Source organism: Aspergillus fijiensis, assembly GCF_003184825.1.
Source record: "Aspergillus fijiensis CBS 313.89 unplaced genomic scaffold BO72scaffold_16, whole genome shotgun sequence".
In the NCBI taxonomy this organism is placed as follows: domain Eukaryota; kingdom Fungi; phylum Ascomycota; class Eurotiomycetes; order Eurotiales; family Aspergillaceae; genus Aspergillus; species Aspergillus fijiensis.
This window is the reverse complement of record NW_024468992.1, coordinates 209533-236347: the sequence shown is the minus strand read 5'-3', so window position 1 is coordinate 236347 and position 26815 is coordinate 209533. Positions and strand designations below refer to the sequence as shown.

Genomic DNA, 26815 nt, shown 5'->3' with positions numbered 1-26815 from the left:
TCCGGCTCTGGTTCCATTGGCGGCTCCGGCTCTGGCTCCGGCTCTATCGGCGGATCAGGCTCCGGCTCCGGTCACGGCTCTGGCTCTGGCTCTGGCTCTGGCTCTGGCTCTGGCTCTGGCTCCGGCTCCGGCTCCGGCTCTGGTGCTGGTGCTGCGACCACCCCTTGTGAGACTCTTACCGGTGAGACTGTTGTACCCGTTGCTACCCACACCCAGGGCGGTTCTTCCCCCAGCGCTCCTGCCGGTAACAATGGCGGCTCTCCTAGCGGTGCTGCTACTACCCCTTGCGAGACTCTCACTGGCGAGACGGTTGTTCCCGTTGCCACCAACACTGCTGGTGGTTCCTCTCCTAGCGCCCCTGCTGGCAACAACGGCGGCTCCCCTAGCGGTGCTTCTCCTACCGGTGGTGTTCCTAGCGGCAGCTCCAGCGGTTCCTCCGGCAGCTCCAGCGGTTCTTCCAGCGGCTCCGGCTCCGGCTCCAGCGGCAGCTCCAGCGGTTCTTCTGGCAGCTCCAACGGCTCCGGCTCCAGCGGCAGCTCCAGCGGCTCCTCTGGCTCTTCTCCCAACGGCGGCTCCAACGGTGCTTCTCCTAGCGGTGCCAGCGCCGATTCTGCCACTACTCCTTGTGACACCATTGTCAGCGAGACTGTTATCCCTGTTGCTACCAACACTGAGGGTGGCTCTGTCCCAACTGCTCCTGCTCAGACTGGTGCTGTCCCCACTGGCACCGCTCCCGCTGGCGGTGCTGCTCCCTCTGGTGCTGCTCCTTCCGGTGCCGCTCCCTCGGGTGGTGCTGCCGGCGGTGCTGGTGGTGATGCCTCCGCCACTCCTTGCGAAACCTCCGTTAGCGAGACTGTCGTTCCTGTCGGTACCCAGACTGTGGGTGGCTCTGGTGCCGCTCCTTCTGGTGGCGCCGCTGGTGGTGAGGCCCCCTCTGGTGTTGCCAGCGTTCCTGCTGTCCCTACTTCCAGCACTGTCCCTGAGGGCGCCAGCGCTGACTCCACCACCACTCCTTGCGACACCCTTGTTACTGAGACTGTCATCCCTGTTGCTACTCAGACTGAGGGCTCTCCTGCCCCCAGCGGCACCGCCGCTGAGGGAGGCTCCGCCCCTCAGATTACCACCGCTCCTGTCGCAGGCTCCGGCTCCGGCTCCGGCTCTGACGTGGTCACTGTCACTGTTACCACCACTGTGAGCGTTGCTGCTTGCGAGTAAGCAAGCCACCACCAACATACCCGACATGAGACGATAGCAACGGCATGCATGGCGAAGAAAGCTCCTGTATATACCTAATTCATTTCTAATTCTAATTCTTCTGAAGATTGTCTTAAGTGTCTGCCTCCTATCTTTGTACAAAGCTGCAACAGGCCAGAGGAACGATGTATTTGCTTTATTGTTGATATGTTCATTGCTGCAAACCCCCTTCAATGGAGTACATTCGTTTCCCGCGAGACTACCAAAAATATGTACTATCTGCCGACTGTGTATTATAGCTAAGGTTTTGGATAATCGAGGAAGATTCGATTCACTTGTTTTACTTTGGAGTAGTAGTAGTAGTAGGATTTACACAAGATGCCCAACTACTGCCTGGTATTTAATGTTGTTTTCTTAGTAATCCCAACATATCAGCACTCGCTTACTACCTACCCAGTTCCAACTGCCCAACAAGGCTCTCGATCATTACTTGCAAAGCCCAAACAATTTGCAGTAAGACGGATCAACACTCAATGCTTCCGTGCTTCCAGTTCGCTTCGAGGCTGTCCCTTTCAGCCCCAGTGTTGACGTCGCCTGATCGACAGCAATCCCGCCCCGATCAGCGTCCATCAGCATTTTTTGGTTGTGATTGCTACTTGCCTTTCCCGCCTGTTGTCCCCAAGCCACTAAGCACCAAGCACCAAGCACCAAGGCACCCTCGAGTGCCCATCCGCCTGCCTTGCAATTCGACTAAGCGAATGCAAAGCGGGCCGATCCCAATTCCCCTCCCCTTCCTGGCTCTGTCTTTCTTTCTTGTCTTCATCACATCACAGCCCTCTTCTCCCACGGTTGTTTCCAGGAATAGAATCAAGCCAGACCTCTAGGAGGAACAGGACGAAGCCGGAAGGAGCGGAAGGAGCGGCAGCAGCAGCAGCAGCAGCGGAAGCTCGTCTGGATAGTGTACAGTACAAGGCTCAGTAACTGCTGGGATCAATCGCACCATCATTATACTATGTAGTACAGTACATCTGCATCCGTGGCATACGGTACCCATCACCTTACCTGATCCAGTAACCACCACGAGAACGAGTCTAGATTCCCTCTACCTTTTCCTTTCTTCTTTTTTTTTTTCTTTTTTCTTATTTTTTTTTGTGATGAGAAAAACAATTCAAAGAAAGAAAACAACAAGAAGAAAAGAAACCGACAGGCACAGGTACAGGGGCAGGGAAAGGGTTGGAGAATCCCTGTCAGCAAACCGGTCAACCACTCAGTTGAATGTGCGGAGTAGGGAGTAGGTGCTTTGCCCATTCTGTATTGTGAGAAGAGGTTACGGTTACGTACTGAGCTACAGTACATACTCATACTACAGAGTACTATGAGTAAGACATGCATGCATGGCATGCATTTCCTTCCTCGCACTAGACCAGGGGATACCCAGGACGCCCTAGACTACCTACCTAGTAGGGAGATGGCACTGACTTACCACAATCTACGCATGCAGCTTCAAATTGGAGGGGGCACACGGGGCTAGATGGAAATTGTTAATAACTCAATGTCACTAAGGTTATTAATTTTGATTGTGTCGATAGTCGTTCTAGGTACGGAGTACATACAGTATCTCTGAAATCAGTAGTTTTGTAGAAGCTAAGTTAGTTATCTTGTGCATACCTGTACTCTACTGTAACTTACCCATCCCTTTCCATAGAAGATTAATCAGGACAAAAGAGCAGGGATACTTCCTACCTTCATGTTACGAGTAAGTACTCCGTACTGAGTGTCCACATAGTGACAAGGAGAAGCCAAGACAAAAATTCGATGCAAATGTGCAGTGAGTTCGGGGGGGGGGGGGGGGATGTTTGTTTACCCTCGTTCCCACCCGGCCGCTGCCTGCTGCTGCTGCTGCTGCTGCATCCACCCATTCATTGCCCTGCTCCAGCAGAATAAACACTACAACAAAACAAAGTTACCAAGCAAGTCCAGGTTATCGACTATTGCCTTAGCTATACTCCACCAGACCGACACCCCTTCTAGAACCTAGTCTCGACCCCAATTCCTCCAAAGACCAACCAACCCCTTCGGATCCGACAGGAAGTCAACAAGCTAGCTACTACTACTTAAGCCCGTGCTCATTATTGAGCACAGCACAGCATAACGGCGCGCGTGCGGAGTAGCCTGCTAGCCTAGCCAGAAAGAAAAAGGGGAACCGCGGAGAACTCGTACCGACGGCGTGGTAGCACCCCCCCTTTTTGGGGGGGAGGGGGGGGGGGGTCAATTCGGTCGAAGCTTGCACTTAATTGAGGGCACGGATATATCACTGCTCTTCCGAAAAGAGTTGATGGAAATATGGAGGAAGGAACTTGCCCCCCCCCTCCCCCCTCCTTGACCTCGTGGTCGGTGGGCGGCTGTAGATCCCAAAAACGGGCAGCTTGTCTTAAGGCTGGCTCCGAACTCTAAGATATTAAACTATCAACATTAACGGGTGGGGGTGGGAGGTTGAAGACAGACTATTGAGCTGGGAAACGTGGTTCTGGAATTGCATCAAAGGCCCGACGGCTGGAATATGGTGTATTTTCTTTTCCTTTTCTTTTTTTCTTTTGGCACTATAACCGACTATTTGGCCGGCTAGAAAAAGAGAAGCATATACTCGGGGTTGTTACCAGAAAAAACAAATAGTCGGGACAAAAAAGGAAGTGTAACGGTTAGCCAATGGCTCTCTTTTTGACATTCTCTCTCGCATTAGAACTACCGAAATTTCGTAATGTCCATTCATTTTCATGTGCGGTGTGCCGTGCTGCCATGCCATGCCTCCGCGGGATGTTCCTGAGGTCTCTCTCTATTCGGATGGTTTCGAATGGTTAAGCCTACCTACCTTGTCGCTCGAGGCGGTACGGCGCTTGGCGACTAGCTGTTCGCGAAGGATCCTCTCGCGTAATTCCGAGTTGGATATGCGGGCGTGGGTAGATCTGGAGGGAGCAGGCTAGACAGATACAATCGTCATGTTAGCTTCGTTCCACGGTGACCAACAGAATCAAGAGGGGCGTTTAGAATATTTAACGGACATCATGAAATAAGGCCATATGAATAGCTTTTTTGGTGGTGGTGGATTTTTCTCCTCGAAAAAATTTATTCACCCACCTCGTCGGCTTCCTTCATCTCCTGATCGCTGCTGCCGCTCGGTCTCTCGGCTGGCGGTTCAGGTCGGCTTGTCGCTTCATTATCATCAGCCATCCTCTGTCGTTTGTCACCAGGAGCGGACACGGAAGACGTATCGCGCCGTTTCCGGCCGGCGGGGGCATATCTCTCGATAGAACGACGTCTTTTGCGATCCCTTGCGTGGCCTCCCCGACTATGGCTCCGGCTGCGACTGCGCGAGTCCTGACTGGCGCTGCGGGACCGGCCTCGGCTGCGGCTGCGGCTGCGGCTGCGATCGCGGTTGTACCCCCGCGAGGAGTGTCGGCGTCTGCGGTGGTCATCGCGACTTCTACTGCGGCTCAAGCGGCGGTCATCACGGGGTTTGCGGGCCTTGGCAATATCAGCGGTAAGTTCTCTCTTATCAACTCGTGAAGAATAAGGCGAAGATCTCCTCCGTCGTCGGGCGCCGCTGGCATTCGACCCGGGCGACCTGGAACGCGAGCGGGACCCCGACGAGTCCCGTCGTCTGCCTTTATCTCTCACGCCGCGCGAGCGCGAGCGCGAGCGCGATACACTGCGGGAAGAGACGGATCTCCGTCTTCTGCGGTCGCGGTCTCTTCTGGGAGTACGTGAGCGGGAGGATGAATGACTGCGGGAATGGGATCTTGCGCGATCACCGTAATCAGGGCTGCGTCTTCGGGGCCGTCGGCTGCGGTCTCCGCGGTCCGGCGAGACGGATTTGCTGATGGAGCGACGTCGCCGGTTCCGGTCTCTACTCGAGTACCGCTGCTGGCGGCGCGGCGGCGGTGGTGACCGCGACGACGAGATGGATCGAGAACGTGAGCGGCTGGGGGAGTAGGAAGGCCGACGGCCTCTGCGAGGTCCGGAGGGAACGTACGAGTCAAACTCCCGCCGTCCAGGTGGCTCGCGGAAACGCTCTCTGCTACGACGCCGGGGAGGAGACCGCGGCCTTCTGTCGAAGTCCCGACCGCCACGGCCACCACCTCTTCTTGCGCCCCCTGGCCCCCCTCCTCCTCGCCCACGCTCAGAGCGCTCTCTGCGTCTGATGTCCTCCAGTTCTCTCTCCCTTGTACGTTCTTGCTCCTTCTGTTTGCGGGCTTCCTCGGCGGCCTTCTCGGCTTCGATCTGGAAAGGGCGAAGAGGTAAGTTGGCAGTCACATCAGGCACCGTTCGAGTTATCGCACCTTCTCTTGTATAAGTTCCAGCTTCTTGGCCTCCAACAGCTCCTTGGGAACACCCTGGGGATTTTCCTGAGCGCTCAGACATAGCGACCAGAGCTCCTTGCAAAACTTGGCGGTATCCTTGTCCAAGAAGCCCGTGAGCTGAATCTGAAGGGATTTGACATCGGGCTAGTGATTATCATAAAACAAAGCTCGGATTAGCGACACAACTCCCAGGAGAAGGCGCACTGCGTTCGCCGCAGAGCGGAGGGGGTGTAGAACAAGGACCGACATACAAACCGGGAACCTTCCAACAAGTTGAAACAGAGCTCGATGACAACATCATCTTCGTTGCCCAAGATTTCGGAAATCTTGCCGGCAATCCACCTACCAGTACAAAAAAGAATAGTCAGTAACCATTACTTTTCCTTCGGTAAATGTGCTTTCGGCCCGATAAAGATCATCCGGAGAGGGAAGGGTGGGTTCACGACGACGTACTTCTTCATGACTTCGATATTCACTTTCTTCATGTCCACCTTGCGGCTGAATTCCGGCGGGAATTTGGTCTGCCTCAGCAGCTTGGCGTCCACGCTTGTCGCCATCTTTTCGCGAAAGATGTGACCCTGAAAAGGAATGAAGAGCGGGAAATTAGTAAGTCTGGAGAGGGCTGAGACATTTGGAACGGAGGGAGCGAAACGGTCGTGAGTGACGATCGAGATTGCGGGGCTGGTCTGTGTGGCTGGCTGTATTCCGGAGCCTTGTCGGACCGGCTTTTACTTTGCCTACCGTGCCACTGTAGCTTCAATCTTGCCTCATTGGGTAGTGTGACTGGCATTCCACGGATTTGTGCCGGATGAGGTACTCAAACCTATCTTGCTGTCTAGTGATGCGATTTCTCTTTCAAGACCTATGGGCAATGCACTTGAAAGATAGGGGTATACTGTGGCATAGTTCTATTCAATACTTCCCCCAGAGCTCTCTATATCTAGTATATCAGGAGTTCCTCGCAGGTTTTGGAGGTCTTCCCTGCGGGACTGGTATGCACCTCCGCTTTGGCGATAAGACGTCCGAGATCGGGGTATATCAGGGTGGATACGACTTTTTCGCCTCTATGTATCAAGATGACACAGCATGTGAAGTATGGTTCCTAGGGGTATAACTACTTGTTTTTTCAAAGGACGAAGTGCGTCAACCTGCGAAAGGCCGAAAGTTGCGCACTACAATATCAGATCTATTACTACTACTACTTCCCCTGTAAGAATGAGTCTACTGTGTCTTTGGTATACTTGATCTCTAGCTAGCTAATTCTCTGAAAGTCAAATGATTCATTGATACTATCTTCACACCTCGACTAGATCAACCATCGATCTTGCGCTAAACCCACTTCCCCGGAATATTGTCTGTACAAGCACAATCTCATTATAGACAACACCTTCCCAAATCCCATCTTGCACCAAACATCTCTAAGTGTTCGTAGGAACATGGGCAGGGTAGCGATCGCCCGCCGTCGTAAATTTTGCCAAGGTGGCATCCAGCTCCGCCATCTCCTCGTCCGTGATGTCCACGAGCTTGCTGTTCTCCTCGACGCGCTCCGCCGTCGTCGCGCCGGGGATGGGGATGATCGTGGGCATGCCGGGCCGTCGCGACAGCGTCCGCGTCCAGTTGATGGCGAGCTGCGCCGGCGTGCAGCCCTTCTTCTGCGCCATCGCCTCCACCTGGTGCACCAGCTGCAGGTTGATCTCGAAGTTGCCCGGCTGGAAGCGCGGGTAGTGGCGCAGCATCGAGTCCGCGGGGAGATCGTCGAACTTCTTGAACTGGCCCGTCAGCATGCCCCGGCCGATCGGCGAGTAGGCGACGATCGGGATGCCGTATTGCGCGCAGGCCGCGGCTACGCCGTTCTCCAGGGGTTCTGTGGAGAATCTGTTTGGTAGGCGGTCAGAAGAAAGAGTTGCGTAAAGAAACTTTTTCTTCAGGACAGAAAGAAAAAGCCAGGTGGGAATAAACCTACAGCGAAAGCTCGACCTCCACCGCCTCCACCTTCCCATGCTTGACGGCCTCGTGAATCGTCTCGGCGCGGACCTCGGACAGCGAGATGCCGCCGAGCTTCCCGGTCTCGATGTATTCCTTGTTCATGACGCCGAAGGTGGTCTCGATGGGCACGGTCTGGTCGCGACGGGCGAACTCGAACAGGTCGATCGTCTTGCGGCCCTTGAGCTGGGCCGCGCAGTCGTCGAGGGTGCGGCGAGTACCCTCGGGGCTGCCGTCAGCTTTGAACGTCTTCATGTTCATGCCACCCTTAATGCTGAGGACGACCTTGTCGGCGTCTTCGGGGTACTTCTCGAAGTACTGCTCCAAGAGGACCAGGCTGTTGTACTCGAGAGGTCCGTAGAACTCGCCACCGTTCCAGAAATTGCCTTGCATCGAAGGTAAGTACATTGCCAGGGAGATGTTCGAGCCAACGAACAGGCCCTTAGGGTCACATACATCCATTCTTCAGAGCGGTGCGCATGGTCTCAAAGGCCTGCTCCTGGGAGCATGGCTTGTCGCGCCAAGTCAAGCCCATGAGGCCGAAGCCGATCGGGCCTACTTCCTTGCCGTTGAGTTGGGGCATGTTGCAGATTGTGTAAGGTGAGTATGAGGTAAAGATTTAGAGTATCTGGTGATATTGAGAACTGATCGATGTTGATTCGGACCAAGGCTGACGAGCAGATGAAGTATTTATACAGAATCGAGGTCTCCGTAGGTAGCTCCGTAGCTCCGTAGTATCCGAAAGAATCACGAAGATAAGCTTTCTTGGTCGTTAGTCCGGCATCTTATCGGCTTTGTTAATCTCCACGCCTTAAATCCGCCCCCAGGCTCGGTCACCGACCCGCTCATCGTGACAAACCTCGCTTGAATGGGACTATTCGGCACCGGTGGGTATTTCCAATGAGTTATCTCGTATAGTGAATCACTAATCCTGGATTCTTATGTCTGGAAAGCTCCCTTTTCTCTCTTGGCAAACGGGCTTAAGGTCACGGACATGGTGAGCCAGCCGTGTTGGTAATAGAGTAAGTTAAGCATGGTGACTACTAGTACGTATACCTGAGCAACCTATCTGTCGTCGACCCCGACCATCAACCGGCCGTCGAAATGAGCATGGGACCAAGTTCAGGCAGCGGAACGGCCCTGACGACGGTCGAGGGACCGGAAGCTGGACGACTTTCACTGGTTGACCGTTATGTGAAGTAGCATATCGTATCACTCAGAGAATGATCGGTAATATACATATAAACACTACTTAATGAACCATCTGGTACTTCTATGGTGAATCCAACTGTGGATGTCACATGCCGTCGCTGAGTAACCCAACAGAGCTTCCTCGTTTTGAGGTCGGGTGAACGATGGGCAAAGAACACTTTTATCGTCAATGCGATGCGGTTGGCAGCGCGTAGACGATGATGTCTAACTACTCGCAAGACTTGGGTCGCCACGGAACATTATAAGATCATGGACGAGATAGGTGGTAAAATAGGCTATCGAAGAGGAGACCTGTTCACAAAGTGCGTGGTTTCAGCTCAGAGCACAAGATCAAGATACAGGTTCCTGGCTCTGAGGCGTGGTTGTTGATATGGAGAAAGCCCGCTGTAAATTTCGGTTCGAGGTGGTAGCCTGGCGTGACGCAGGCATAGATTGAATGGGAGGATAAATCTGCGCTCTGAGGAAACAGATTGAATAATAACAACGGCGGCGATTATGAAAGAAAGGTACTTGCAGAGTTCCTGACAGAATCCAAGGGCCACATTTGGACCGCGGGTTTTACAACATTTGGAAGACTGCATGACCACCGCAACGCGGTAGAAGTCAATGAAGTGGAAAGAGCTGGTTATTGGCTGGCATGATGATTCCAGCACCCAAATATTCAGCGTAAACAGACCCTGTACTATGTAATAATAGATCGGGTACCTCCATTGAGATAAATACCAGGAAGCCCAGTATATTAACAACACCTGGAAGATTGGTGACCCCGTTCTCATATTCAAGGAACCTAGGTGATAAAGAAATAAAAGATAATGATATGATTAGTAGTTCCTGACATCATTTCATCCAAAAGTTCGTCAAAAGATTCTATCTATTTTGTTTGCCCCGTCCCCGAAAAAAAAGATGAAAAGACAAATTAAAACCCCGATACCCCGTTACCGACCCCGGAACCAACTCCGCTAAGAAGAGCACGAAGGAAGAAACAAAAGCAACGCTACAATTGCACAACATTGTTCATAATCTGGACCTCCTGGCCGGGCTTGAAGGCCGGAAGACCAATGAAGGGACACCCATCACACCGGAAGGCGTCGCCCAGGGCGCAGTTTCCGCAGGAGCCGGGCTTGCCCTGCACGGTGAAGTCCAGCTCGTTCAAATCGTCAGTCTGAAGCTTCATCACGTTCAGGGCCTTGTCAGCTTTCTCCCGCTGCGCTTGTTCTTCCGCCTCGAGGCGGGCGGCAAGGCCGCATGTGCAGTCCTTGCAGGCGCGTCTTCTGCGGCCTTTCTTGGGCTGGCACTCGGGGGCTGTTGAATTGAGAGTATTAATTAGCGAGGTGCTTTTGGCAACACGGGCGGTGAAGGTGGGGAGTGCACTCACGAGGAATGGGTCTCTTCAGATCATCTTCCGACAACAATTCATCCTCGTCGATCAGTTCGTCGTCATCGCCGTAGTCGGCGTCATCGTTGATGATACCCATTGCCAGTGGCGGGGCAGACTGTACAGGAGCGGCGGGGGCGGAGGGAGGAGGCAGGAGAGCGGTCTGGGTATTTGTAGCGGCAGCAATAGGTGTCTTCTTGGCGGCGTCCTTCTTTCCGCTCCGGCGGAGGGGGATGGCGAACACCTTGCCTTGGTCGGCCTTCTCGAAGCCCTTGTCCGTCTTGACCAGCCCCGCCAACACCGCCTCCCGCTCCTCAGCCTCTCCGAAGACATTATCCTGAGTCTGGAATTTCGCCCCCGCCTTCATGGAGGGAACCAGCGCGCCGTAGACATTCCGGTTGAGAAGCTGTAGGGCCTCGGAGCGGAGCGTGCCATCGGTGTCGGTGAGGACGAGGACGAGGTCGTATGTGTTGGTGGGGAGGGAGGCAAAACCAACGGCTATGCGGTCGAGCATCTGAAGGTCGGTGGTGGCGCGGTCATAGGTGGTGAAGAGGTCGCGCAGCTTCTCTTCGTGGGTGGCGATGGAGGGCGGCGCGAGGAGCAGGATACGCTGCGAGGAGGAGGGGTTGATGGACTTGACCGAAGGTGGGGGAGCCAGGTCGAAGTCGGGAGTGGTGTCGATGGTCACGAACGAGGGAGCCATTGCGACTGGTCTTCCTGTATTGCTCGTGTTCTGAATATGAAGGAGTGACTGCGAGGAAATAAAATTTGTGCCTGAATATCTGTATGAGTGGTGGTAGTGATGGCAGATTAAATGGGCGTTCGTCTCTGCGTAATCGGCGCTGGAATTCGTTTTTTGGCTGACTCAAAAACCGTCATCTGACTGTGACGTGATTGGTCGGTGAAGGATGTGGCAGAGATTGTCGTTGCGGGTTATCGGATTACTCAGCCGAGATGACAAATCGATACTTGGCTCCGAGGAGATTACTTAGAGGATTGGGCATGCCATTAATGATAAATCACTAGCTTATAGAACAAGTGTCAATTAGAGAGGATCGATAGGTTAGTGTGTATCCTCAGTTCTTTAGGTTGGTCGTACTCTGTCACGGGTAGTGCTGTTGCATTCCTAATCGCCATGCCTCTCTGCCCCGCAGTTCTGAGAACATCTTATCTTCTATCGATGGTTCTTCCAACCTCGAGGGGCTGTTCTGATATCGTTTCTACTGTTCACACTGATCTCTTAAATATAGCTCACTTCTCTTACTTGGCATGATTATTGTCGTGAAGGCATCTGAGCCGGATTATCATCACTAATGCGAGATTCCCTATGGTCCTTCATCCTCGTGTTTCCCCGCTTGTTCTAATGATGTCACTGATAACCGAGCAACTCAATTGTCTCACTTAGAGGTTGCTACTGATGTGATAGAAAATGCTTAGAGTCCCATGTTGAGATATTTGAGAATATCAAGGGAGGGACAGATCATGTCTAAGTTTTTGCTATACTGTTTACAGGAAAGTACAGACAATCATCTGAGGAAGCATTCCAGAGGGAGGCGCTCTCCGCAATCCAGACCCCGAAAGCGGCTACCAAACCCGATATAATATAGTACTGTACAGTGTAGATGCCAAGCACTATCGGCCTGTTTCTGCCTTGCCTTGCAGACAAAGACTGTGATCAAGTTCTCTGACAAGGTGTAGGAATTACTTACCCACCACTCACTATAGCCACTGGAACTGATTGTGTTGTATGCTGAGTCCATGGGTAAATGTGTCTCTCAGCCTGGTTAGAGAGGATGGTCAATTGATCTAAGTTCCATTGTAGGCAAGATATAACAAACAGGTATAGTCGATGGACATATCCATGATCTGGCCAATTACCCATCCGGTCAATAGAGTTGTGATACCCCGGATTGTCAGTAGTCAGTAGGATGCAGCACTGTGCCCAGAGGGCTCAGCTGACTCGGATATGTCACCGGCAGGGTGCCTGGCCGTTCCTGGCAACTCCTCCCACCTCCCCGGACCACCTCCGCCTCCTGCTGCTCGTCTCCTCTTTAAACAAACCTTCCATCTCTTTGCTTTCTCCATCTTCCTCATTTCCAATTCTTGCAATTAATTAACCATCCCGTCTACACACTCGTCCCTTCTGTTTCGTTGGGACGGTATCTCCATCGTTGAGCTCTTCCATCCTTCCACTCACACCACCCCCCAATCTAGACCCGCGGCGATGGGTGGAGACATGCCCCGACAAGCTCCCAGCGCCCTTCCCCGGACTCCCCAAGGCCCCGTCGGCCAGCGCATTCAATCCATCTACACCGACCGTCTCAAGCAGTTCACCGCCACCGGTCAATACGAGGGCCAGAACCTTCTCTCGTGAGTTTAATTTCAAGATCCTCTATAAGTTTATCACAACAGTCCCTTTGTTGACACTACAATTCAGCAAATTCTACGAGGCTGTCAACTCCGACGAAGACCATGTCAAGCTTTCCGTATACTCCGTCCCCAACCTGCAGCGTCCACCCTTCAAGGAAGCCACCTCCCATGAATTCAAGCCCACCCACATTGGGGCCTCATTCGGTCCAAGCTGGTCGACCCATTGGTTTCACATCCGCTTGACTGTTCCCAAGGACATGCGCGACAAAGAACGCCTGGAGTTCCACTGGGATGCCAACAACGAAGGCTTGATCTGGTCGGAAGATGGCCGGCCCTTGCAAGGTCTCACCGGTGGAAATGAACGCATCGAGTGGATCATCCCCGACGCCTGGCGCGACGGAAAGGAACATGTCTTTTACATCGAAATGGCCTGCAATGGCATGTTTGGTAACGCTCCCGGTGGAGATTCCATTCAGCCTCCCTCTCCCGACAAATATTTCACCTTGAGTAAAGCTCAGATCACCGCGGTGAACCTTGAAGCACGGGCGTTGTTTTATGATTTCTGGATCATCGGAGGTATGCTGCAAGCCCCTAAGCTTTTTGTCCGATCCTGCCTTTTGTCTTGCCTCACACTAATTTGGGATTGTGCTTAGATGCTGCAAGAGAGTTCCCAGGAGATTCTTGGGAAAAGCATGAGGCCAACATGGTGACTAACGCTATAATTGATGCTTTCATTGCGGGCAATGGGAGTCAAGAGTCCATCAAAGAGGGCCGCAAGATCGCGAGGAAGTATATCGGAGACAAAGTCGACTCTTCGCAGGTGTATGACACCGACACGGACCCGATCGTCTATGCAATTGGTCACTGTCATATCGACACCTGCTGGCTCTGGCCTTGGGCGGAAACAAAGCGTAAGGTGGCCCGTTCTTGGTCGAACCAGTGTGATCTGATGGATCGCTATCCGGAGCATCGCTTTGCTTGTTCCCAAGCACAGCAATTCAAGTGGCTGAAAGAGTACTATCCCTCGGTGTTTGACCGCGTGAAACAATGGGTCAAGAAGGGTCATTTTCAGCCCATTGGTGGCAGTTGGGTCGAGCACGACACTAACATGCCAAGCGGCGAGTCATTGGTGCGACAGTTTCTCTATGGACAGCGCTTCTTCCAGAGTCACTTCGGAGAACGTTGTACCACCTTTTGGCTGCCAGATACCTTTGGCTACTCTACGCAGATTCCTCAGCTTTGTCGTCTGGCTGGTATGAGCCGGTTCTTCACCCAGAAGCTCAGCTGGAATAACATCAACAACTTTCCCCACACTACCTTTCAATGGGTAGCGCTGGATGGAAGTCAGGTTATGTGTCACATGCCTCCATCCGAGACTTACACTGCGAGCGCCCACTTTGGCGATGTTAAGCGCAGTGTGACTCAGCATAAATCGCTGGACAAGGACAATACATCGCTCCTGGTGTTCGGTAAGGGTGATGGTGGAGGTGGCCCAACCTTCGAACATCTGGAGAAGTTGCGTCGTTGCCGCGGAATGAGTGACAAAGTGGGCTTGCTTCCTCGCGTGAAGATGGGGGAATCCGTCGACGACTTCTTTGCACGACTCGAAAAGAAGGCGGAAGCTGGCACCAAATTCGCAACTTGGTATGGCGAACTGTACTTTGAGCTCCATCGAGGCACGTACACTACGCAAGCCAACAACAAGCGAAACAACCGCAAATCTGAATTCCTGCTCCGGGAGATCGAGTACCTTGCCACTCTGGCATCTCTTCATGGCGACAAAGGTTATCAGTATCCTAAGAAGGACATTGATGACATGTGGGAGGGTGTTCTTCTCTGCCAGTTCCACGATTGTCTTCCCGGAAGCTCCATCGAGATGTGCTATGATGACTCGAACAAGCTCTACAAGCAAATCTTGGAAACAGGTCAGAAGCTCAGAAAGGAAGCGCTTGAGGCTCTGGGAATCGGCAAGACGAAGACTAGCAAGGAGTTCATAGCCCTCAACACACTACCTTGGCCACGTTCCGAAATTGTCAGAGTTCCCTCTGAACTTGTAGCTTCGAGCGACCCCATGTATACCTTGGCCAGTGGCGAAACTGGCCTCATTCGATGCCAAGCCCCTGCTCCTTCCAAGGTGGTTCCTGCTGTTACAGTCACCGAAATTGAGCCTGGTGTCTTCCGTCTGGAGAATGCGAACCTCAGAGTCGATATTCAGAACGGTGTGATAACGTCTCTGTACGACCGTGAGGCGGATCGTGAAATTATCCCTAAGGGCGAGAAGGCTGGGCAACTGGTGATTTTCGACGATAAGCCTCTTTACTGGCAGGCTTGGGATGTGGAGGTCTTCCATCTCGATTCCAGAAAGGAACTGCACTATGGAAAGACAACCATTTCCGAGAAGCATCCTTACCGTGTCAGTGTCGTTAGTGAAACTCAGATCAGCGAGAATAGCTGGATCAAGACCACCATCAGTCTTACTGCTGCGAACGGAGACCAGCCTTCCTACGTCGAATTCGAAAGTGAGGTCGAATGGCGCGAGACCATGAGATTCCTCAAGGTCGAGTTTCCCGTGGACATCACTAATACGGAGGCGTCGTATGAAACACAATATGGAATCATCCGGCGTCCGACGCATTACAATACCAAGTAAGTTGACTATATCTACAACAGAGTCGAAATCTATCACTAACCTCTCACTCAGCTGGGATATGGCCAAGTTTGAAGTATGCTGCCACAAATGGGCTGATTTGTCCGAGTACGGCTATGGAGTGTCAATCCTCAACGACTCCAAGTATGGCTTCGCCACTGCCGGCAACCTGATGCGTCTCTCGCTGCTGCGCGCCCCAAAGGCGCCAGACGCCCACGCAGATATGGGCCGGCATCACATCCGCTATGCCATCCTCCCCCACGCAGGACCACTGGATGCGCGCACAATCCGAGCCGGGTACAGCTTCAACCACCCTCTTGTCCTCGAGGCGGCAAGCGGCCTTGAAGCCGGCGACGCGTTCAAATCGGTTGCGCTCTCCGGAAACTCGTCTCTCGTCATCGACGTGATCAAGCGTGGCGAAGACGACGAGGACGTGTCCCGAGACAATCTGCCTCGGCGCTCCGGCAAGAGTGTCATCCTCCGTATCTACGAGTCGCTCGGAGGCAAGAGCCGCGGCACCATCCACACCAAGCTCCCCATCGGCAAGGCCTGGAAGTGCAATGTGCTCGAGGATGACGAGACGCCTCTTGCGCTGGTACAGCGTGCCGATGGCACCACGGATATTGATATCGAGCTGAGAGCCTTCGAGGTGGCGACGTACCGTCTGCAGCTGTAGTTTTTGTGCGTTGTGTTTTGTTCATTAGTGTCAGCCACATTGTAGTGTCAATTGTATCAGACCGCCGCACAATGGAAAACATATTGCTTTTTTTGTCTTTTTTTTTGGATCAAAGATATTGCTCCTGATAAATAGTCAAAACATGATCAACACCAACAATGCAAAGTATAGTTATGGTACAGTACAAGAGGATATCACGAAGTAAGATACAGTCCCCACACGCCGCAATGATGAACACTTAAAAGTCAGTCAGTCATCCTTGCCACACCAAAAAAAAAAGAAGAAAGAGCAAATCAAGCTTGTATTCTTTTCCGCGCCCAAAAGCTCCACAAACAAAACTCCCAGGAACAGCAAACCCAGACCATCCATGACCGCGAACCCTAATCCCGCCCATAAGTGATCTTCAACCGCTTCGTCGGCGGCCGATCCCCATCCGTCGCCTCCTCATCGTTATTGTTGTCTTTGTTACTATTATTTGCGGCGGACTTATCCTTATTCGCATTGCCGCCGCCGGATTTCTTCTTGTTCTTGGACGATTGGCCCTTGACGCTGTTCGCCGCGGAGGAGGCGTCGCCATTGTTGCCGGGTTTACCGGTCGAGGAACCGTTGTAGGTGGAATTGGGCGTGGGGGCGTGCGAGGGGGTTGTCTGGGCGGATGATGGCGCGGGGGAGTCCTGTACCAACAGGGGATAGCGGGTTAGCATTTCGTGCACTCATATCGCCTACAAGGGGTTTTTGGGGGGGGGAGAGGGGCGAAACGAACCCGCATATAACTCGCCGAACTCCTCGAGAACACGCGATCCGCCTCGGTGACGGGCGCCTTCCGTCGCGCACCACCGCCGCCGCCGCCGCTGCCTCCACCGGAACCACCACCTCCGCTGCCACTTCCCCCTCCGACCCCGGAGGACAGCGAGAGTCCCCCCGCGCCGAGTCCGCCGCCGGTCGAGGATCCCTTGATGTAGTTGTCGAAGCCCTTGATGATGTTGCCGGCGGTGGTTTCTTCGAGGTAGGATTGTTCGAAGCGGTAGATTTGGTCTTCGAGTTGGGCCTGGTTTCGTTTGTTAGGACTTTTGCCCGAGGGGGTGAGTGTTTGGGGGGAGGGGAATGGGGGCCGGGAATGGGGGCCGGGAATGGGGGTAAAGTAAGGTGGGCGGACGTACCATGCTCTTGTCCATTAGGCGTTTCTTTTGCAGTGTGTCGCGCAGTTCGCGGCGGAGTCTCTCGTAGTATGGCAGACCGCGGTTGGCGGTTGAGGTTGTTGTGGATGCTGATGCTGATGCGTTTGCTGTTGCGGTTGCTGCTGTTTGTGCTGCGGCTGGGGCTGGGGTTGCGGCGGTTGGGTCAGTGGTGGAGGGTGCGGTGGCTCCGTTTGTAGTTGTTGTTGTGGTTGTCGGTGCTGGCGGGTGGGATGCGGTAGCTCCGGGGGTGCCTGGGGTTGCTGGGGTTGGTGCGGGCGCGGGCGCTGCTGTTGTTGCCGGTGTTGTGGATGTTGTAGTGGGGTTTGTGGCCGCATTGGTGTTGTTGGTAGTGGTGGTGACATTGGAGTTGGGGTTGGAGCTGGAGTCTGCGCTCAATTGCTGCGTGATGTCTCGGAGGTGCGAGGGTGTCGTTGCTGCGGCTGGTGCCGCGGTTGGAGTTTGAGAGGACGTTGGAACTGAGCCTCCTGCTGCTGCAGTTGAGAAAGGGGCGGGTGAGGCCATGTTTGCTTCCAGGAGGGAGGCTGTGACGTGCAATCCGGTGCTGGGAGGTGTGGTTTGGATGCGACCTCTGAGGTGGTCAGTCGCGGGCGCGTGGGCTCTGTTCGGGTTGAATCGTGCTTTTGTTGGTAGAGGTAAGGGATGAGCGCGACACTAATGTAGAGGATGGCGATGCTGGTCGGTGAGCAGTTGATTCTTGATTCAATGGCGCGCGGAGTCGACTGAACTGTGAAGGGTATCGGAATGGATGGATGGGAATGATTGTTGCGGCGGATTGAAGATCAATTGCTCGGCAGGCCTTATCAATAAGGGCTGTTTGGCTAGTTTGCATCTGGGGCGGAGAACGGACGGTTTGTTGGTTTGTTGGTGAGTTACTCCGATAGGCACTTAAGTTACGCCATCCCTCACTTCCTTCATCCCTCTTCTCACTTCCTGGCTCACGGCTTTTAAGTGCCAATTTACCTTGGTTGTATCTGAATAGTGTCGATATTCCACAGATCTGCTGCTGCATCGCTGCTCTGCTGGGCAAGTCGTTTGTACAAGCTGACACCGAACTTGGCTCTTGCATCTCACAGCACCCAAGATGGATCATTCGATGCACCATATGGGGATGGATATGGATCATGGCCATGACCACGGTGACATGGAAATGGGACAGTGTAGTATGAATGTAAGTTCGAAGATCACTTTTCTTCTTCTGATGTTCCACCATTTAAGAATCACCCGGCGATATAATTGCTTTTCTCCGCCCTGCCCTAAAACAAACCTGCTAACGCTCCCTAGATGCTTTTCACCTGGTCTACAAAGAATCTTTGCATCGTCTTCCCGCAATGGCGTGTCACCGGCATCTTGTCTCTACTCATCTCACTTCTACTCATCGTGCTTTTGACCGCCGGCTATGAGGGCGTCCGTCAGCTTACAAGACGCTTCGAGGTGGCACATGCGAAGAGGCTCAGCGCATACACAACCGCCGCAGTCGGAGGTAAGTCTGATCTTTCGTTGCTTCTGCTATGCTGGCGGCGGAGGGGAACGGCATCCGGGATATCTTGTCGTCTCGTTTATAGTCATGGGTTGTATGCATGCCTTTGCTGAGATGACGCGCCTGACAAATCGCTTGTTGAGTTGAAGGCAGCGAAATCCACGACGATTCTCCGCCGGCCAATGACCCTCCCAGCCAGACACTGCCTGTCCCAAACGGTGGCTCACAGCTCGTTGTAGGTAGGGATAGCCGAAAGTCCGTCGAGCAGCGAGGAAAGATTACCATGGCGTCATTGTATGCTGTGCAGGTCTTCTATAGCTTTTTCATTATGTATGCTCCCTGACTACCCTCCTATCGACATGGACTGATCTGAGCTGCATAGGTTGCTTTTCATGACCTATAATGGCTTTGTTATGCTAGCTGTCGCTGTCGGTGCCTTTGTAGGATATCTGGTTTTCGGAGACGACACCTCCGCTAGCAAGACGGTTGCGTGTCACTAGATGGGGCGCGCAAGCTGGGTAGCTTGGTTTCCGAAAGGCTCTCTCAAGGTTGATTGAGGGAAGGGTGTCACTGGGCTGCGCAATCCAGGCAATGGTGGCTCAGCATTGTCATTTTCAGACCGTTGCCGATTTCGTTTGTTGCTGCTTCGTATAGGAGGGAATCAAGGGACCTCGATGTCGCTATCATCACCACCGAAGCCAAAGCTGAACCCACCACCTTCGTTGGCATTAGCCCCTTCTTGATCTGCGTTTCCATGAACAATCTCATCCCATTTTCTCTTTTTGCCTTCTGTCTTCTTCCTCAACTCCTCCTGTGCTTGCTTCAGCAGGTCTGGATGCTGTTCTTGCATTTTCGCCAAGAAACTTTCGTAGGGATTCTGTACGTCCTTCCTGAATCCGGAAACCTGATCTGCCTTGTTAGACAGAAAATCGAGGGCAGCGCTCAGGTGCGCGCGGGGAATGAAGTTTTGCGTGATAGCAATAGATGGCTCAATATTCACGACCAAATGCCACCATCCCGAAGGCACATGAAGGATCTCTCCCTCCTTGCAAATGCCCTCAACGCAACCTGGTGTGCGCCGGGCCTCAGCGTGGAATCCAAACAACCACTCGGCAATACTGAGGGGAGAGGTCACCTCACTCTGATCCTCGGACACGAAGACTCCCGGCGGAGGCGGGAGCTTGGACGACGAAGGGAACATGATCCAGTACTTGGAGCCGCGAATAACCGCGTTCCACGCGCTGGTGGCATTTGGGTCTTTGTGGAAAGTACTTCCAGACCGTTCGGGTCCGACAATCAACCACTGTCGGTCGGGCCGATCATTGCCCAGCACGGAGAAGAAGTCCTCGCCAAAGCAGGCAAGCGGCCAATAGGCGGCCTCTGGTTCCTGATCGAGCTGTCCGACCTTAAGTCCCATCTTTGACACAAAGGCCCGGTCGAAGAGATACAGCGGGCTCTCGTCGGAGTTGTTCTTCATATACTCGACGTAGCTGTAGAATGGCCAGTCCACGGCCTCTGCGCGAAAGACGGTCTCGCCGTAGTCGTAGAGCAAGGAATCCATGGTCCATTTCTTGTAGACAGGCCATTCCTTGACGGGCTCGGTCAGGACGAACGGCGTATCGGACCATTTCTCGTTGAATTCTTCGAAAGAGAGATCGGGCAAGCGGGCGATCTGGTTGCGGGCGGGGATGCCGGTGACGTAGGGATCGAGACTGATATGCGCGCAGTGAAAGGGCCGGTGCAGGACATCGGAATACAGATTCGAACAATCCAACACGCACACTTCCGTGGGTGGGATGTTCAGGTAGCTGGAGCGCCATGTTCCTTTCCAGGTGAACTTGGAGGGAGGTGATCTGGCGTTGCATGTCAGTGCTAAGCTTGCGGGACACTGCTGAAGGGGTCATGTCCTGCGAGGCAAATCGTCATTGGCGATGCAACCTATTGCAGTGTGGTATCTACAACGTACGCGACAAACAGAGCCTTCCACAGCTCTTCAGCTCGGGTAAAAGCATAGAATGCTTTACAAGTGCGTCCAATGCGCACCAGACTGGGTCCATCGAGTTGTTCCAGCAGCATCAGTATCAGCTCATCTGGCAGAATGTTGAAGACCCCAATGGCATCCCGAAGGTTCTCCGTCGCAAGCAGGGCATTGCCGCTAGGCTTGACTCCCAATGGATGGCCGGGGATTGCATCGTGGGCAGCCTCGTCCTCCGGTTCAGGATTGGAAATGGGAGTCGGATAGGCACGCGTCAGCGTCTCCTGGTCTAGGTCGCGGACGCCGTCAATTGAATTGATGTCCGGCATTTTCATACTTGCGGCGTTTGAGAGGGAAAGAATCACTAAAGTAGAACTAAAAAGTGACAACGCTGGAAATCTGGAGACTTTCCCAATTCGGCGGAGGGGTCGTCGAGAGGCGGTACGGCGCTAGTAAATTTTAGTAACACCCACATTGAGCCCGCTGAGGAGGGGAAGGAATAATAATCAGGCAAGATAATGCCCAACCATGCACCGTACCGAGGAATACCCGTTCACCAACGCGAAAAAGGTAATAGAGGGTAGAACATAAGCAATTCCATTACAGTGCCAATACAGTGAGTGAGTGACCTAGGCCCTCAACTCATAGAATGACCCCCAAGTGAACTTGGGAGAGTGTTGTGGTTGGACGTAATGAGTGGTCAGGGTCAACTAAAACGCGTACGGCAGAATACAGGGGCGAGAAAAGAACGTGGGTTAACTGCCATAGACGGTAGGCGGTCAAGTTCGGCTGCACTAAACCAGCGCTAAAAGTCAAGAAAAAATCAAACAGCGTCAGAACAAACAGAGCCAGCCAGAGCAGGGAAGAATGAAGGTAAAAAAAAAAAAAAGAAAAAAAAGAGAGTGAAAAAAAAAGTTCGCTCGTTCCGCCGCCGGTTTTCCCTGCCCCATTTTCCCACACCAGGCGTTGGCCTTCCACCTTGATCTTTCTTCTCTTCCTTCTTCTTCCCAACCCCTACGACTCTAGTAGTCTTGTGATATTTTTTTCCAACTTCAAAAGTTGTGATCTCGGTAGGTCTCCATCTCTCCATCTCACTGCTACTTTTTCTTATCTTTGCGCCTACCCCTCATCGTCTACCTCTGCATTCCTCGCTAACAGGCATCTTTTTTTTCAGTTTTATTTCCCAAACCCCACCGTCTTTTTCGATCACAGCACATCGCTTGTGATCACTTCCTTACAACAACACCGCAATCATGGCTTCTAACGACAAGGGTTTGGAGGAGATCCCCGAGGGTACGTTCTTTTCGACTACTTTCAGCTGCGAATGTTCTTGTTATCTTTAAGAGAGATGTATGCCTGGGAGGCAGGGTTGTTTCGGTCACCCCGCTAGAGGCTTTGGCTAGAACGATGGAAAATTTCTTGCAACTACGGGCACGGCCATGCGAAGACGCTGTAACAGATAAACTAACGAGAGACTTCGACGACAACAGGACAGATCGAGTCTAACTACGATGAGATCACCGACTCCTTCGACTCCATGGACCTCAAGCCCGAGCTCCTTCGCGGTATGTGATACAAATTCTGATCCGCTCCGGTGGGGTCAGTGCGGGCACCAGACTGACGACAATCAGGTATCTACGCTTACGGTTTCGAGCGTCCCTCTGCTATCCAGCAGCGTGCCATCATCCCCATCATCAAGGGTATGCTTGAAACGGCTTTCCAATCATCGCCTATCGCATATTTGGATACTAATAGTCTTTCCAGGTAACGATGTCATTGCTCAGGCCCAGTCCGGTACTGGAAAGACTGCCACTTTCTCCATCTCCGCTCTCCAGAAGATCGACCACAACCTCAAGGCCTGCCAGGCCCTGATTGTCGCTCCCACCCGTGAGTTGGCTCAGCAGATCCAGAAGGTCGTCATTGCCATCGGTGACTTCATGAACATTGAGTGCCACGCCTGTATTGGTGGTACCAACGTCCGTGACGACATGACCGCTCTCCGCAACGGCCCCCAGGTCGTTGTCGGTACCCCCGGTCGTATCCACGATATGATCCAGCGCCACGTCCTCAAGACCGACCAGATGAAGCTGTTCATCCTCGACGAGGCCGATGAGATGCTTTCTGTAAGTCCACTTGGTCGCGATGATTGACTGGTGATGCTAACGGCATCATTAGCGTGGTTTCACCGAGCAGATCTACGACATCTTCCAGCTCCTTCCCCAGTCCACCCAGGTCACCCTGCTCTCTGCCACCATGCCCCAGGATGTCCTTGAGGTCACCACCAAGTTCATGCGTGACCCCGTCCGTATCCTGGTCAAGAAGCAGGAACTTACCCTCGAAGGTATCAAGCAGTTCTACATTGCCGTTGAGAAGGAGGAGTGGAAGCTCGACACCCTCTCCGACTTGTACGAGACTGTCACCATCACCCAGGCCGTCATCTTCTGCAACACCCGCCGCAAGGTCGACTGGCTCACCGACAAGCTCACTGCCCGTGACTTCACTGTCTCCGCCATGCACGGTGACATGGAGCAGGGCCAGCGTGATGTTATCATGAAGGAGTTCCGTTCCGGATCTTCCCGTGTCCTGATCGCCACTGACCTTCTGGCCCGTGGTATCGATGTCCAGCAGGTTTCCCTGGTCATCAACTACGATCTCCCCGCCAACCGTGAGAACTACATCCACCGTATCGGTCGTGGTGGTCGTTTCGGTCGTAAGGGTGTTGCCATCAACTTCGTCACCGCTGACGATGTCCGTATGATGCGCGAGATCGAGCAGTTCTACAGCACCCAGATCGAGGAGATGCCCATGAACGTTGCTGGTAAGTTTCCTTCCGTCCTACCGTCTGGGTGATTCTAATAGGCTGGCAGACCTCATCTAAACACCTTAATTCCCGAATCACCTCATGCCCCTCGATGCGGATGACGAATGCAGTTGCCAATAACGCTCCAAGGGTGAGCTGCGGTGGGAAAGACGTTCTGTCGTCATGCTTATCTTGGTAAAGGAGAATCCTTCAAAAAGTGGCTTTCTGTGTCTCCAGCATTTTCTCTTTTTAGCAGTGGGCGGCAGGGGCCTGCAGTGGCCATGCCATCATGTCCTGCGTGTTCTTGTCGAATACTTACTGTTTATGGTTTTCCTTTTTCTTTTTGTTATGGAGATGCGACAACGTTCGTGCGGTTTTATTGCTGTAATTCATGGTTCCTCGCTTCCGGAAACGCCTTTTCTCACGCTTTTTCCCATTTGAATTTTGTGCCTTGCTCGCTCCGGCTGGTCGAGGATGTTACGTTCATACTTGATCCGAAGGTCGGGCACCTAAAATGTGATTATTCTCGTTCGACGGCTTTTTTTCTCTTTTGCCGCAAGGATGCGGGGAGATGGAGATGATGTGTATGAACCCCTGGCCCCGACTGGGTCTGTATCCCTGTGTTCATTACAATAGACGAGAAAGGTACCGCTTGTTTCGCTATGGCTGCCCGTGCAGTGTGGCGAGTTTGGGATGATTCGTTTCTGGCTATTTATCTTGTATGTGCTGTCAAGAGGTATCTATATCTCAGTCAGCTAGTCAGCTAGTCAATATCCAGTCTTCTAGTAAATTATGCCTCACATTCTTGTATTCCACCTTAGGTTCTACCTCTGGCACTCTTCCTCCATGCCTCCACCCTTGAGTATTCCATCTTAGATTCTACCTCCGGCACTCTTTCTTTCTTCCATACACCAACTCTATATACCTCATTCAAGCCTCGGACAGCATAAATCTACACCTCCCTACCCATTCGAACGAATCCAACTCAACCTCCACACCATCCACGACAACCCAATCCACCACCCTTAATCCTCACCACCACCAACCCACAAAGTACACAGTCCATTCCATTCCGTCAAACACCCTCAGCTCCCACCTCCCTCTCTACAGAAACCTACTATACCATACTCCCCAACCACACCCTTTCCTTTTCCACACTCCAAACCTAAAAATCCACACTCTCTGGACCCCAAAGCACATCCACAAACCCCCCCACCCAAAACACGCAATCCCAATGCCATCAACCACAACCACAACCCCGGGCCCCCCACCAGCCCCAACAACTGATCCTGCTACTGCTGCAGTGACTACAGCAGCACCAACAACAACACCAACAACCCTCCTCTGGGCCTACGAACTCCGCCGCGAGAACATCGAGCTCGCCGCCCGCCTCACCGCCGCGGAGGCCACTATCGCTGCCTTGCAGCACCAGCTGAAGGATGTGCGGGAGGAGTTGCAGGTCCAGAAAGTCTGTGCTCTGAAGGAGAGGGAGTGGGAGGAGATGGAAAGGCGGGTGCAGGGGGTGGAGGATTCGGTGAGGGGGGAGGTTGCGGTGCTGGCGGGGTTGGTGGAGGGGGTGCAGGGTAGGGTTGCAGGGTTGATGACGAGAAGAGAGGGGGGTCTGGGTGGGGAGGAAGGGCGGAAGGATGATGTTTATGGGGAGGAGGGAGTGCTGGTGCCGGATTCGACGTCTGCTGGGGCTGCTGCTGGTGGTGCTGGTGGTGGTGATTTGGGGTATATGGATAGGGTTGGTGTGAGCGGGGGGTTGCGGTTGGGGATGGGGAGAGGGGGTGGGTTGTCTTCGACGGTTGAGGGGGGGAGTGAGAGTACTTCGTGGGAGAGTGGGAGTTTGGATTGTGGTGGTGGTCGTGGTGGTCGTGGTGATGGCTCTGTGGTGATGGCTCTGTGGTGATGGTTGCTGGGATGGCTTCACGGATGAGGGGGGGGGGTTTGTAAGGTTGCTGCTGCTGCTGCTGCTGCTGTGCAGAATGATGCAGATGGGGCTTTTGGTGGTGGTTCAGGATGCAAGATCAATAGTCAAAGTGTCAGGGACTGGGTTGAGGTGTTGGAGAATCGGGGAATGGTGCGCAAGAGGAAGAGGGCGAGGCGGTTCATACCGATTGTTCCGGCTGATGAGGAGGATGTTCTTATTGCGAGGGCGATGATGGTGGGTCATTGAGCTTAGGGATGATGTGATCATTTAAGATAAGATCTCATTCGAGGGGGTGTGTATTTGTATGTGTAAGTGTATATATACTGAATGTTCTCCAAAACCCACTATACCAGTCTCATTCGGTCTAGGTCTCGGCGTACCGGTAGCGGCCCTCGCGGTCCTGCACCTCAACCTGGATCCGCCCCTCCTCGAGCTCCTTGCCGTCCACCTCGATGGACGCCGTCATTACATCCCCGGACTTGACCTCGCCCACGCCCTTGGGCGTTCCGGTCAAGACCAGGTCGCCCTTCTCGAGGGTCATGACGCGCGAGATCTCGGCCAGGAGGCGCGGGATGCGGTAGAGCATCAGGCCGGTCGAGTCGGCCTGGCGCTCCTCGGCGCCCACGCTCAGGCGCAGGAAGGCGTTGTGCGGATCGGGCAGACGGGCCTTGGTGATCTCCTGGGAAATGGGCAGGAAAGTGTCGAAGCCCTTGGCGATCGTCCAGGGGAGTCCCTTCTTCTTGGCCTCTTCTTGGACGTTGCGGGCGGTCATGTCGATGCCGAGAAGGTAGCCTAGGCATCACACAGGCAACGCTTAGCCAGGTGCTTTTCGAGTTGTGGATTGTGGGGGTGTAGACTCACTGTGGATCGCATCCAATGCGCCCTTGCTGTCCTCTGGGTCAAGGTCCCGCACCGTCTTGCCCATCACGAGGGCGAGTTCGACTTCATAGTGCAGCTTGGTACCCTGCGGGCGCAGGACGGGACCCTGGCCGGGGAGGAGAATGGAGGAAGAGGGCTTGAGGAAGAAGAAGGGCTGCTTGGGCTTGGTGTTATTGAGCTCGGTAATGTGATCGCTGGAGATGGAAATGTCCGTTAGCCTGGTGAGCGCGGTGATTAAACGGCACCATTGACAAAGGGATCTTACGCATAGTTTCTGCCAATGCAGATGACTTTTCTGCACTGAGCCTTAATCGCAGACGCCATTGTGATTGCTGTGTGTCAAATTGCAGAATTACAGCGAGAAGAGGAGTCAAGTGAGTAAGAATTGCAGAATGTTGGAGGATGCGATGGCAAGCGGATAAGAATATAATCGGCCGGGGAGGCGGAATGGCTCTCCGCGCTTTTTCATTGCGGAGAGCTCGGATTCTCCGAGGTTCGGAGGTTGGAGCCGGGGGTGGCCCCCAGTCCTAGGGAATACTGGTGTGTCATTTCGATTATTGATTCTTCAGATTGAGATATGAAAATGAGAGATCTGAAATTATACAACGGTTGTATAGAAAAGTGAGTTGTGATATGCGCGATCAAGCATAACCGTAACTGCAACTGCCATGCCACCGCAATGAATGGCCTGGATTGAAATGGACTTTCTTACGTCACGCGGGCTGCAGGTGAGCAGC

General features: G+C 53.3%; 11 protein-coding genes across 11 annotated transcripts; 5 read left to right on the top strand and 6 right to left on the bottom strand.

Annotated features, from left to right (window-relative positions):
- Positions 1-60: 60 nt before the first annotated feature.
- BO72DRAFT_494962 (uncharacterized protein) lies at positions 61-1215 on the top strand (the record flags this gene model as incomplete). Its single annotated transcript, XM_040948511.1, has 1 exon — positions 61-1215. A coding segment is annotated over one exon (1155 nt), but the record flags the coding sequence as incomplete, so codon positions are not given.
- A 2651-nt stretch (positions 1216-3866) lies between these two features.
- BO72DRAFT_446855 (PWI domain-containing protein) lies at positions 3867-6194 on the bottom strand. The gene is made up of 5 exons (XM_040944395.1): positions 6006-6194; positions 5804-5894; positions 5532-5696; positions 4330-5472; positions 3867-4171 (listed from the first exon to the last, which is right to left on the bottom strand). Exons 1-5 carry the CDS (start codon positions 6107-6109, stop codon positions 4028-4030), a joined length of 1647 nt encoding a protein of 548 aa, XP_040802647.1. The 5' UTR covers positions 6110-6194; the 3' UTR covers positions 3867-4027.
- A 613-nt stretch (positions 6195-6807) lies between these two features.
- Positions 6808-8267, bottom strand: BO72DRAFT_426319 (aldo/keto reductase family protein). Its single transcript, XM_040942946.1, has 3 exons — positions 7992-8267; positions 7516-7921; positions 6808-7427 (listed from the first exon to the last, which is right to left on the bottom strand). Exons 1-3 carry the CDS (start codon positions 8116-8118, stop codon positions 6971-6973), a joined length of 990 nt encoding a protein of 329 aa, XP_040802646.1. The 5' UTR covers positions 8119-8267; the 3' UTR covers positions 6808-6970.
- Positions 8268-9400: 1133 nt separating this feature from the next.
- On the bottom strand, positions 9401-11071 carry BO72DRAFT_526627 (Fe-S cluster assembly protein dre2). The gene is made up of 2 exons (XM_040950053.1): positions 10123-11071; positions 9401-10049 (listed from the first exon to the last, which is right to left on the bottom strand). The coding sequence occupies exons 1-2, from the start codon at positions 10823-10825 to the stop codon at positions 9742-9744; spliced, it is 1011 nt and encodes a 336-aa protein (XP_040802645.1). The 5' UTR covers positions 10826-11071; the 3' UTR covers positions 9401-9741.
- Positions 11072-12166: 1095 nt separating this feature from the next.
- ams1 (alpha-mannosidase) lies at positions 12167-15952 on the top strand. The gene is made up of 4 exons (XM_040947878.1): positions 12167-12492; positions 12560-13068; positions 13146-15138; positions 15194-15952. Exons 1-4 carry the CDS (start codon positions 12347-12349, stop codon positions 15813-15815), a joined length of 3270 nt encoding a protein of 1089 aa, XP_040802644.1. The 5' UTR covers positions 12167-12346; the 3' UTR covers positions 15816-15952.
- Positions 15953-16195: 243 nt separating this feature from the next.
- Positions 16196-17161, bottom strand: BO72DRAFT_365908 (chromatin modification-related protein EAF6/MEAF6; the record flags this gene model as incomplete). Its single annotated transcript, XM_040940772.1, has 4 exons — positions 16196-16489; positions 16579-16666; positions 16724-16863; positions 16976-17161. Coding segments are annotated over 4 exons (708 nt in total), but the record flags the coding sequence as incomplete, so codon positions are not given.
- A 946-nt stretch (positions 17162-18107) lies between these two features.
- BO72DRAFT_375192 (low-affinity Cu transporter) lies at positions 18108-18991 on the top strand (the record flags this gene model as incomplete). Its single annotated transcript, XM_040941170.1, has 4 exons — positions 18108-18182; positions 18296-18498; positions 18645-18821; positions 18874-18991. 4 exons carry the CDS (start codon positions 18108-18110, stop codon positions 18989-18991), a joined length of 573 nt encoding a protein of 190 aa, XP_040802642.1.
- A 161-nt stretch (positions 18992-19152) lies between these two features.
- Positions 19153-20795, bottom strand: BO72DRAFT_494955 (putative F-box and JmjC domain protein; the record flags this gene model as incomplete). Its single annotated transcript, XM_040948510.1, has 2 exons — positions 19153-20344; positions 20458-20795. The coding sequence occupies 2 exons, from the start codon at positions 20793-20795 to the stop codon at positions 19153-19155; spliced, it is 1530 nt and encodes a 509-aa protein (XP_040802641.1).
- A 737-nt stretch (positions 20796-21532) lies between these two features.
- On the top strand, positions 21533-23446 carry tif1 (putative eukaryotic translation initiation factor 4). Its single transcript, XM_040950598.1, has 6 exons — positions 21533-21536; positions 21641-21759; positions 21957-22031; positions 22231-22589; positions 22642-23284; positions 23334-23446. Exons 2-6 carry the CDS (start codon positions 21720-21722, stop codon positions 23342-23344), a joined length of 1128 nt encoding a protein of 375 aa, XP_040802640.1. The 5' UTR covers positions 21533-21536; positions 21641-21719; the 3' UTR covers positions 23345-23446.
- Positions 23447-24237: 791 nt separating this feature from the next.
- BO72DRAFT_485089 (uncharacterized protein) lies at positions 24238-25178 on the top strand (the record flags this gene model as incomplete). Its single annotated transcript, XM_040947877.1, has 1 exon — positions 24238-25178. The coding sequence occupies exon 1, from the start codon at positions 24501-24503 to the stop codon at positions 25176-25178; it is 678 nt and encodes a 225-aa protein (XP_040802639.1). The 5' UTR covers positions 24238-24500.
- Positions 25179-25226: 48 nt separating this feature from the next.
- On the bottom strand, positions 25227-26682 carry BO72DRAFT_401378 (fumarylacetoacetate hydrolase family protein). The gene is made up of 3 exons (XM_040942181.1): positions 26344-26682; positions 26061-26272; positions 25227-25991 (listed from the first exon to the last, which is right to left on the bottom strand). Exons 1-3 carry the CDS (start codon positions 26400-26402, stop codon positions 25564-25566), a joined length of 699 nt encoding a protein of 232 aa, XP_040802638.1. The 5' UTR covers positions 26403-26682; the 3' UTR covers positions 25227-25563.
- Positions 26683-26815: the final 133 nt, after the last annotated feature.